Here is an 11666-nt window from a genome sequence, read left to right on the forward strand (position 1 = left end):
AAAATTGCATCTACTGCAGTAGTCTTATTCCAAGTTAGTCACAATTGACTTGGACTACACAAGGATATGCATAGCTGCAGTAAATACTGCCCTGCCATAACTAGTTTCATAACAGGTGCTGCAATAAGCTAGTTGTCCAGTAGGGGGATTTTTTTTTTTTTTTTTTTTTTTTTTTTTACATCTGACAAAAGCATGTGAGCTGCGACTCCAGGGGTTTGTTGGGGTGTGTGTGTGTGTGTGATACACCCGTAGGGCAGGGCTTTGAATTGGTAAAGTGACTGCTACTTGAAAGGACAGGACTCTCCTGAATGGCTTTGCCATGTGTGAGTAGGTTAAGTATCTTTGAGACCTGCACATCCAGTCTCCCGCCTACAAGAGCAGAATGGACTTCCATCAGAAACATCCAGGACTCCTCTTTCACATAGTGGCTCAGGTGACCTATTTCTAGAATCTGAGGTCTTTTCATGGGCACCAAGATTAAAAATAAAATCTGGACCATCTGTGGTCTGGTGGGACCCCCTTGGATGTCCCTTTTTAATTGGGCATATTTCACTTCCTGTTGGGCCACCTTCCTCTGATGGGGTGGCAACAACAGTGGATGGGTATAATGGACACCTTTAACTAAAAGCAGCCTCAAAATACAGCTTCCCTTCATTTATTTGTCCCGAGATGACCAAACATGCAGGAGGATACACAAAGACAGACTGCCTCCAGAGTGGGACAATCAGGCAACCATTCAGGGTTCATGCTAACAGAACCATTGAGAGGTCCCTCAACTCTTGCTGTGCAGACTCCTTCTGTTCCTTGGGTTGCTGGTACTAGAAAAAACACTCCCTGCTGCAGGATTCTGTCACACTGCTGCATGTTACCGACTCTGCTGAGATTTCTTAAGAATTTTGACACCCTTCTGGCTTCACTAACACAGCTGAAAATTTAACCGCAGCAGCGAGAATTGTTCTCTTGCTCACATTGCAATAAATTTGCCTTTTACCTTCTGCTCAAATAGATTCTTTCAAAGAACCAATGAAAGACAACTTAAAAAGTGCCCCACAACATTTGTGAGGCTTAGCCAGATTTCATGCATTACAATGCCTGAACCAGCTGATCTTGCTGCCCCATACGTAGTATTATGTAAGCAGTTGGTTGAACAGTAAACAGAATTAATAGCTACCAACTGGAAACACAGTTCACCAGTTTTTTTTTTTTTTTTTTGTTTGGATCCCAGACACCTTATCATAGGCTTGAAGTAATTTATTGCTCAGTACTGGGCATATAAATTATTTCCAAGTTTGGCCATCGGATAATAGTTTCAATTGGAGGGACAACCTGATCTTCCTCTGGGACCTCACATATGGTGGCCACTAACAAATCTGGAATCAAGAGTTCCTTTGCTTGTGTTGCCTTTTCCTTGCAGGTCTGCAGCACTGTTAGATTTCCATGGGATGAGATCTGCTATGTTTAGCTTTTTCCACACCTTGATACACACCATGTCTATTAGTTTGTCAGGGGGGGACTTCAGGCCATTGGGTGGGACCTTAAAAGACCTCCTGGAAGATCTTCCATAAGTGGCATCAACTGGCCATAATCCAAGAAGTCTATTTCTAGTACCTTACTGAAAGTGAGAGACTTCAGGAGGGGACTAGGGAAACCTCCACTTTATCAAGAACGGTGCCTGGGATGGGAGGGCTCCAAGGGAGAAGTCTATATACTGGGGTATAGGGAAGTAGGTCGATCTGCTGCCCTTCACCCATGTATTTCCTCCTGCATTGCTTCTTCCTATAAAGGACTTTTTATTTAGGGGGGGGGTGTCTTCCCTGTCCTGAGGAAAAAGTACCCCCATCTCAACAATTGGTGCCTATAAGACAGACCGGGCTGAGTAACACTGTTCAATCTATAATTCTTCTGTCACAAATGGTGCCCAGAAGTGGAAGTAGCAGAGCATGAACCTGTTCAGGCATAATGATAAAGCATGATCTACTCTGCCCCAACCCATCTACAGAGGTAACAAGGATTGAAGCCATCGACACCAAAAGATGGCCACAGAGATAGCATAGAAGACTAAAGCATAGGTTACCTATGAGATCTATGGCACAGAGGGTTCAAACCCAAAAGCAAAGTCACCAATCCCAAAAAGATTAGGGCCAGACTCAGGACTGACACTTGGCACTGTACCCCTCACTTCTAGTGGGCATATGGGATGATAAACAATAGGACAGACATCTCCATTGGTGCCGAGGGCATTAACAAGCATCTCTGGGTGCCAAGAACATTGGTATGGGGTCTTTTGTTGGAGCTGAAGCTCCTGGAGCCACAACTAGGCATGGAGAAGGAGTAGTCATGAAGGTGGACAGAGGCACTTCGTGCCATCCTAGGACACAGAGAAGTTAAGCCTTGGCAAACACATCTACATCTAATCCCAATCTAGATGTGTGGAGCTCCAGGGGAAGCCTAGGGAAACAAAAGGATGCAGCCGATACCAGGCTTTTTGTTGTACTCAGAGTGCAGTCATTCCAGAACTCCTGCACGGGAGAAGATGATCTTGATAGAATTTCCAATATGAAAAGTCATAGATGAAGTGATTGGCTACCTAGCATACACTATTTTTGCTAGAGACAGCTTTTCCAGAATGGATGCCCGTTTAGTCAATCCTGCTCTTCTTTTTTTCTTAACAGTTATTTGTCCCTGTCAGAAACTCTCTTATATTTGCACATAACTCTAAGGACTCTGCCCATTTATGACAGCCCAAAACGGTCTGGGAGCTAAACTTTCTTGTGATGATAGCATTACAGATGCTCTAAATGTGTAGAAATAATGCACACACTGTGTAGGCCTTCAGAAGGGTTTTTATGGCTGCACTGTATGTGCTTTTTAAAGCCAGAGGCCTTAATGTCTTTATCCATACCAACATTTAGTTAAGGATCCTACCACCATTTCCACTAAAACTTTTACTCTCTCTTTTTTCAGAGGGTAGAGGGAAAGGCCAGCCCATCAATTCCAAAGTGGGGACAGGACCAGAACAAGTCAAAGATGCAGAAGGCGATTTAGGCAATCAAAAAAAAAACTTCTACATTTGATCCCTTGGTTCTTATGGAGATTAGCAAGCCAAGACTCGAACACATTGTCCAGTAATTTACAAATAATTTCAGTTCAAATACTAAACATCCAACAGTGCCCCGTAACACACACACACTTGGGGGACAACACAGAAAATATAAAGAAAAAATCAGACACCAAAACGGATTATTCTGAGATATTACATACCTGAAACCTGCTAAGCTTCGACATCTACTAGTTCTGGAGGAAGTGGTGCCTTTGGATGTTTACTTTCAAAGTGTTGCTTAAAAGTCTTGGGATCTGGCATTTGAGTCTAAAAGACAAAAAAAAATCCACTCTCATCTTCAATATTACAAAACACAAAGTATGGTTGTGTATTGTATAAGTAAACTTACAATAACAGTAAATGTTTGAATGACCACTGCTGCAGTAGCAATAACTATATGGGTTATATCCTGCTAGTAAGCTTCCAAAGCCTCAAGGCACTTTCAACACACCCAAACCATCAGTCAGCTCAAGCTGGGCTCACTAAAAAGACAGGTTTGTGTGCAAATCCCTAGAGAGTTTTCATGCCAAAGAGAGAGAGGGGCACAGCTCTGGAAGGCAATGCTATGAACAAAAAATAAATTTACACCCTGGAATAAACATACCAAAAATCAAGGGGGATGGAGAGAGGGAGCAGCTACCGCAGCAGTGTCACTAAAACATCTACTGTTAAGGCAAGTTTTACTTACACAACTGTACTACCTTCCTCACGCTGATCACTGCTGCAGTAGCCTTAGCTATACAGCTAGCTACCTTAGCTTACTGTATTTGGAATGTGGAAGGGAAGTGTCCAGCAGTCACTGCAGAACAGTCCTAGCAAAGCCAAATCTAAACCCTAGAGAAGGAATAACGCTCGTAATGCCTTGAAAATGTATGTATACAGAACCAAGTTGCAGCTTCTAGAATACTTATAAGATCCAACCATTTCCAAAAAGCAATAGGTGAAGCCAAGGCCTCACTCTGCCTGGAATAGTTTTGTGGTTGAGAGTACAACAAAAAGGTAATAACCTGAGATAACCATTTGGAAATGGTCTGTTTTGGCATGTCATTTCTTTTTACCTTCACATAAATGAAAAGTAAAGCTGTGCAAGTAAAACTTACCACAACAGTAGATGTTCAAATGAGCACTATTGCAGTAGCCTTAGCTCTACGGGTTACATTTTGCAAGGGTATAACAGTTGGCCAGCTTCCAAGATATCAGGGCACTTTCCACTGCATCCAGACTTGTCAGGCAGCTTGAGCTGACTAAAAGATAAGTTTGGGTGCAAAGCCCTTCAGACCTTTTCTTCCCAACAGGGATAGGGAGCCAAGCCCAAGAGACCAGATGGAAGGGAAGTAAGGCCAGGTGTTTAGGAAACAGGTTCAAATTGTTCCATCATGGTGTGGATGGCAGGAGAAATGGGGTAGGGGTTATACTAAAGGAACAATATGCCAAGAGTGCTTTAGACGTGAACAGTGTCTGACAGAGTGATGTTTATGAAGCTCGAAACTGGTGGTGTAATGATGAATGTTGTTAGTGCATATGCTCCACAAGTTGGGTGTGTGATGGATAAAAGAAATTTTGGAGCAAGTTGGGTGTGTGATGGATAAAAGAAATTTTGGAGCGAGTTGGATGAAGTTGTGGTGAGTGTACCCAAGGGTAAGAGACTAGTGACTGGAGCGGACTTTAATGGGCATGTTGGTGAAGTGAACAGAGGGGATGAGGAAGTGATTGGTAGGTATGCTGTTAAGGAGAGGAATGCAGAAGGTCAGATGATTGTGGATTTTGCGAAAAGGATGGACATGGCTGTGGTGAATATGTATTTTAAGAAAAGGGAGGAGCATAGGGCGATGTACAAGAGTGGAGGAAGATGCACACAGGTGGATTATATCCTATGTAGGAGGGGCAGTCTGAAGGAGATTGGAGACTGTAAAGTGGTGGCAGGGGAAAGTGTAGTTAAGCAGCATAGAATGGACGTCTGTAGGATGACGTTTGAGATCAAGAAGAGGAGGAGGAGTGTGAAAGCAGTGCCAAGGATTAAATGGAAGTTAAAAAAGGGCGATTGCGAAGTGGAGTTTAGGGAAGAGTTAAGACAGGCACTGGGAAGCAGTGAAGAGTTACCGAATAGCTGGGTAATTACAGCAGAACTAGTAGGGGAGACTGCTAGAAAGGTGCTTGGTGTGACATCTGGACAGAGGAAGGAGGACAAGGAGACCTGGTGGTGGAATGAGCAAGTACAAGAGAGTATACAGAGGAAGAGGCTGGCGAAGAAGTGGGATTGTCAAAGAGATGAAGAAAGTAGACATGAGTATAAGGAGATGAGGCGCATGGCAAAGAGAGAGGTGGCGAAAGCCAAGGATAAGGCGTATGGAGAGTTGTATGAGAGATTGGACAATAAAGAGGGAGAAAAGGACCTGTACCGATTGGCTAGACAGAGGGACAGAGCTTGGAAAGATGTGCAGCAAGTAAGGGTGATAAAGGATAGTGAGGGAAAGGTACTCGAGAGGCGAGTGTGAGATGGAAAGAGCATTTTGGGAGGCCAATGAATGAAGAGAATGAGAGAGAGAAGGTTGGATGATGTGGGGATAGTGAATCAGGAAGTGAAACAGATTAGCAAGGAGAAAGTAAGGACAGCTATGAAGGGGGTGAAGAATGGAAAGGCTGCTGGCCCAGATGACATACCAATGGAAGCATGGAGGTGCTTAGGAGAAATGGCAGTGGAATTTTTAACTAGATTGTTTAATGAAATTTTGGAAAGTCAGAGGATGCCTGAGGAGTGGAGAAAAAGTGGTTTGGTACCGATCTTCAAGTATAAAGGTGATGTGCAGAGCTGCAGTAACTACAGAGGGATAAAATTGATCAGTCACAGCTTGAAGTTATGGGAAAGAGTAGTAGAAGCTAGGTTAAGAAGGAAGGGAGGTGATGATTAGTGATCAGCAGTATGGTTTCGTGCCAGGAAAGAGCACTACAGATGCAATGTTTGCTCCGAGTGTTATTGGAGAAATACAGAGAAGGTCAGAAGGAGTGGCACTGTCTCTTTGTAGACTTGGAGAAAGCATATGACAGGGTGCCTAGAGAAGAGTTGTGGTATTGTATGAGGAAGTCGGGAGTGGCAGAGAAGTATGTAAGAGTGGTACAGGATATGTACGACGGTAGTGTGACAGTGGTGAGGACTGCAGTGGGAGTGACAGATCCATTTAAGGTGGAGGTGGGATTACATCAAGGATCAGCTCAGAGTCCTTTCTTATTTGCAGTGGTGATGGACAAGTTGACAGATGAGATCAGACAGGAGGCCCCGTGGACTATGATGTTTGCAGATGACATTGTGATCTGTAGTGAGTAGGAATCAGGTTGAGGAGACTCTGGAGAGCAGAGGAATTAAGGTCAGCAGGACTAAGACAGAATATGTGTGTGTAAATGAGAGGGAGGGTAGAGGAATGGTGAGGATGCAGGGGGTAGAGTTGGTAAGGGTGGACGAGTTTAAGTACTTGGGATCAACAGTTCAGAGTAATGGTGAATGTGGAAGAGAGGTGAAGAAGAGAGTACAGGCAGGGTGGAATGGGTGGAGAAGAGTGTGTCAGGAGTGATTTGTGACAGACGGGTACCAGTAAGAGTGAAAGGGAAGGTCTACAAGAGGGTAGTGAGACCAGCTATGTTATATGGGTTGGAGACGGTGGCATTGACAAAAAGGCAGGAGTCAGAGCTGGATGTGGCAGAGTTAAAGATGTAAGATTTGCACTCGGTGTGACTAGGATGGATAGGACTAGGAATCAGTATATTACAGGGCCAGCTCATGTTGGACAGTTTGGAGACCAAGCAAGAGAGACGAGATTGCGTTGGTTTGGGTATATTGGGAAGAAGATGTTAAGGATGGAGCTGCCAGGTAAGAGGAAGGTTTATGGGCGTGGTGAGAGGACATGCAGGCGGTTGGTGTGACAGAGCAAGATGCAGAGGATAGGAAGAAATGGAAAGAGATGATCCGCTGTGGCAACCCCTAACGGGAAAAGCCGAAAGACGATGATTAGGGATAGGGAGCTAAGCCTTGAAAGGACAATGTTAAAACAAAAAATAATTCATAGCAAAAAACAAGGGGACTAGAGGGAGTGGCTACTGTAGCAGTGAACACTGATCTGTTACGGTATGTTTTAAAACTGCCCAACTATATTATGTTCATATTTATTACTTCTGCAGTAGCTTTGACTATATGGGTGAATTAAACAGTTGCGTACTTACCATAACGTTTCATCTGAGTTGTCCATCTTCATTTAACCTTGGCCTGTGGGTTCGGTTCTAAATATCTGAACCAAATCGGCCATTACTACAGACCCCAAGGACAAAAAACTCTCAAGCTTAAGTCCTACCCATAATGCTCCCCTCCCAATTGCCTCAGATCGAGTTTGCAGACAGAAAAACAAAAATTATGTCATCTTCATGGAGACCATGCCTGGCATTATGGGTGAAAAAAACGAATAACTAGGACTATAAATCATTGCACCAAGAGGTCTGAAGGGAAGGAGGATGGAGAGTGGGAGTCGGGGATAAATGATAAACAACACAGATGGAACGTTAAGTACACAACTTATTTACCAGATGTTGTCAATCTTCATTTATTCCTCGACCCGTGGGACAAAGTCCCTAGCTACATTAGATCTTGGGAGGACTAATGGAAGAATATTGCTGAGCACCACAGAACCAATGGTGCTCTTCCCCTAGAGACCAAATCCAATTTGTAATGAGTAATAAAGGTATATGGGGTAGCCCATATTGCAGCTGCACAAATCTCATCCATGGAAGCATCAGACTGGAACACTGCTGAAATAGAAACTGCTCTGGTAGAGTGCGCCTTAACAGCTCAGGTAAACTTTGTATTTCCTTTTATATACAGCAAGAGGAATCTCTTAACCATCTAGATAAAGTGACTTTGGTAAATGGCTTGCCCATTTTAGCACTTGCAAAGAAAACAAACAGCTATTCAGACTTCCTTAGGTCTTTTGTTCTAAGATAGAAATACAAGTGTCTATGAACGTCTAATAAATGCAAACAGTACTCTTTTTGAGAAATTGAGAACAAAATACTGGTAGGTTGCTTGCCCAATTCTTTTCTGACACCATCTTTTGCAAAAGGAAAGGTTTATTCCTAGTGAAACCCTGTCTTTGTGGAATATCAGTTAAGGTGGTTTTTGCAAGGTAGAGCTTGAATTTCAGAAATCTGTCCGGCAGAAGTTATTGCTACTTGAAGTATAGCTTTCCAAGACACGAATTTCAAGTTGCGGTCAGGAGGCTCAAAGGGGAAATGAATTATTGTCAATAACTTTAAATCCCATGGTATATTTGGATCCTTATATGGGGGTTTTAACATCAAGGTCCCTTTTTAAAAGTGCTTTTCAAAGGCTATGAGAAATTAAAGAACATTCTTTAAACCCATTATGGAAATTTGAGATAGCCGCTAATTGAACCCTGATGGTGGAGGAAGAGGCCCCTTCTTCAAAACAGTGAAGCTAAGAATTCTAAGACTTCATCAATATGAAGCTAAGAATTCTAAGACTTCATCAATACTAGCAGAAAAAGGAACAATGTTATTCTCCAGCCCAGAAGGAAAACCTTTTCCATTTAATACTGTAGAGTCTTCTGGCCTCCAACAAGCCTTCCACCAGAAGAATCCTACGGACTGGAGAAGCCAAGCCATAAGCTTGAGGTTTTGAAGGTTTGGGTAAAGTAATCCCTCTGGATAGGATAGAACATTCAGATCTGGGTCCAGAGTGCACAGTTGTTGAATCAGACAAGGCCAAAGAAAGGGGAACCAAATCTGTCGAGGCCAGAAGGGAGCAATGAGGATTACTCTTGTCTTCAACCTGATCAATTTCTTTAGAAATTGAGGAATTAATGGGAAGGGAGAAAGGTGTACAGCAGTGTGGAGGGCCAATCGTGCAGAAGAGCATCCCTTGGGCCCCCCACCCCGAGGGGGAACGAGGGCAAAGTAGCTGCTGCATTTGCTGTGCAGAGGTGATGCAAGAAGATTGCAGCGACGAAAGATCTTTTTCGCCACTCTGGGATTGACAGACCACTCATGAGGCAGAAGAATGCATCTGCTCAGTTTGTCTGCCATCGCACTGGATATCCTTGGAATACGCATTGCTATCACAGTGGTTGGAAGAGATTACCCACTGCCAGACACAGAGTGCTTCTCGACAAAGGGGGCACTACTTGGTTCCTCCCAGTTTAATGATGTACCAAATTACTGAAATACTGTCAGTATGAATCGCAATCGTTCACAGAGGGAGAGTAGTTTAAAACTCCTGCAACACTTAAAGCACTACCTCAGCTCTAAAACTCTGATATGCAGGCTGGTCGCTATGGGGACCAAGTGCCTTGGACCATCTTGCCCAAATAATGCCCCCTCCCCATCTGGGTGGCATCCATAGTCACTAGTGGGACTAATGTGATTGTTGCCACCATCGACCTAGAGATTGCAAAACTAGCCATGCGGGTACTGTTCTGCTTCCAATAATATTTTCCACTTGGTTCTTGATCTTTTGCAATCTTAGATAAGGTAGAGAGGCTATGTAAGCACTGGTATTTAGTACTTCTCCTATGAACTCCATACTTAAGTATGGATTAAGAGGAGTTTTTTTTTTCATAATTTACACTAATCCACAGGTTGGCATGTGTCTGGAGAACTTAGACTCTTGCTTGTTCTAGAAGATGCCTGGCGGCAGCGGTAATGAGCCAGTCATCTTAAGTATGGAATCCTTGCAGTCTTAAGTGAGCTGCTACAACTGCCATGCATTTGGTGAACACCCTGGGGGCTGTGGTGAGACCAAGGGTAGCGCTCTGAACTGATGACCGACTCCTAAACGAAATCAGAGAAATCGCCTGGAGCGATTGTCCATTTTGATGTGGTAATACGCAACCTGGAAATCTATAGAGCACATACAATAATCATTCCCTAGAAACAGGAGAATGGACTGAACTGTGACCATCCAGAATATATGTGTCAAACTGATTTGTTCAAAACACTTGGATCCAAAATTGGCCTCCAGTCTCCCATATTTTCTGACACTAAAAAGAAACTTGAGAAAATTCCAGATTTTAACTAATGTGGTGGGACCTCCTAGATGACCCGCTCCTAGCGGTTTCTGAATTTCTAGCACTGCTTGTTCCGCTAACTGGATGGAACATCAGAAATTTTCTTGCAACTTTGGGGAGGTAGAAGAAAGGGCAAGGAGTAGCCACTGGTTATAATCCTCTGTATCCAAACACTGGAAGCCATCTGAAGCCAGGTGTGTCTATGCAGGGATAAGCATCCCTGACTGCCTCCAGAGGAAGGCAATCGTGTCTCCCTTCAAGAGCACTGGTAGGGTTTGCAAAGGAAGGCACCCCTGGAACCCCAATTCTGTTGGCCATTTGGCTGTGTGGACAGAGTCTTCCATTAAATCTCCCCCTCTGCCCCTGGGCAAGCCACTACCACTCATGTCCTGGAAAAGCCCCTGGGACAACCACATTTTCCCGCTCCTCAAAAAGGACAGTCGAGTAGAAAAACATATGCCCACTGCAGAAAGGGTCTTTACATACTTTTCACACCTGGACAAGGTTTCTCGAACTTTAGGACCAAAAAGGGACAAAGCATTAAAGGGGACATTGACGAATGAAGACCTGGATAGCTCCGCAAATATGCACAAGTGCATCCAAACGCACCTCATTACGGCCACACCTGATCCTGCTGGTTTAGTCTTCCCTCTGGCAGCATATACTATGAGCCTCATGGACGAATTCAGAATGGACTCTAGGATGGCCAACTGAGAAGCAACCTTGGACTTCGTCAGATATAGCTCCTGCCAGAGTATCTAGAAACACCTTAAATCAGATCCCTCTGGAGTCTGGTGAAGTGCGCCACAAAGTTCAAAGATCACAGTGCAAAGGTCAAAGTGTAAACCTGCTTACCAAACCTATTCATTGCCCAAGGCTCTACTGGGAGGATGGATAGTGGAAGTTACCTCTGCCAGTTCCTTTTTTATGGATGCCGCTACCACCAAGGCATCTACTGGTAATCCCTTTGCCTAAAACTAAAGATCTTCTGATGCAGATACATTTTTCGTCTGGCCTCTTGAAGACCGGTTCCTTTGTGTCAGAAGCCTTCCACACCTGCAGCAAGATGAACTTAATGAGCTCATCAGCTGACGAAGTATCCCAAAAAGTAGATGGCTGAGCGCCAAAGGCCTGCAGGTACACGGACGTCTCTGAAGAGGAGCTTTTGGGATGTCCAGCCACCCCCACCCAGCCACCCCCCTGTTTAAGGAACTCAAGGATATATCCAAAAGAGACATCTTCTAAGGGTGACCATGGAGAACCCTACCTTTCATCAAAATCAGTGTTGCCCATGACAGATTCCTCGGGGAACCAAAGTGGGAGATATCAGAAGAGGGCAGAACATGAATGGGTGCCTCCTGCAGCTTTGACGCTCGCTGTCTAGGTGTTGGAATTGGAGAAAGCTCTGGATAATGGAAGGATTGTTGAACTACTCAGTGGTGTAGCCAAATGGATGTCCATAGTGGATAGGGCCATCTCCATGGCCTGAAATGTTGCCCCCC

General features: G+C 44.1%; 1 protein-coding gene across 3 annotated transcripts in view; it reads right to left on the reverse strand.

Annotated features, from left to right (window-relative positions):
* Window positions 1–11666, reverse strand: part of ZNF706 (zinc finger protein 706) — a 222255-nt gene that overhangs the window by 136585 nt on the left and 74004 nt on the right. For all 3 annotated transcript variants that reach the window (XM_044065659.1, XM_044065657.1, XM_044065660.1), the window contains one exon: window positions 3262–3367. In XM_044065659.1, coding sequence (XP_043921594.1) covers window positions 3272–3367 — 96 coding nt within the window. In that variant the 3' untranslated portion in view covers window positions 3262–3271. The remainder of the gene's footprint in view (window positions 1–3261; window positions 3368–11666) is intronic.

This window comes from Protopterus annectens, chromosome 3.part0 (genome assembly GCF_019279795.1).
Source record: "Protopterus annectens isolate FY-2018-M chromosome 3.part0, PAN1.0, whole genome shotgun sequence".
NCBI lineage: Eukaryota > Metazoa > Chordata > Ceratodontiformes > Protopteridae > Protopterus > Protopterus annectens.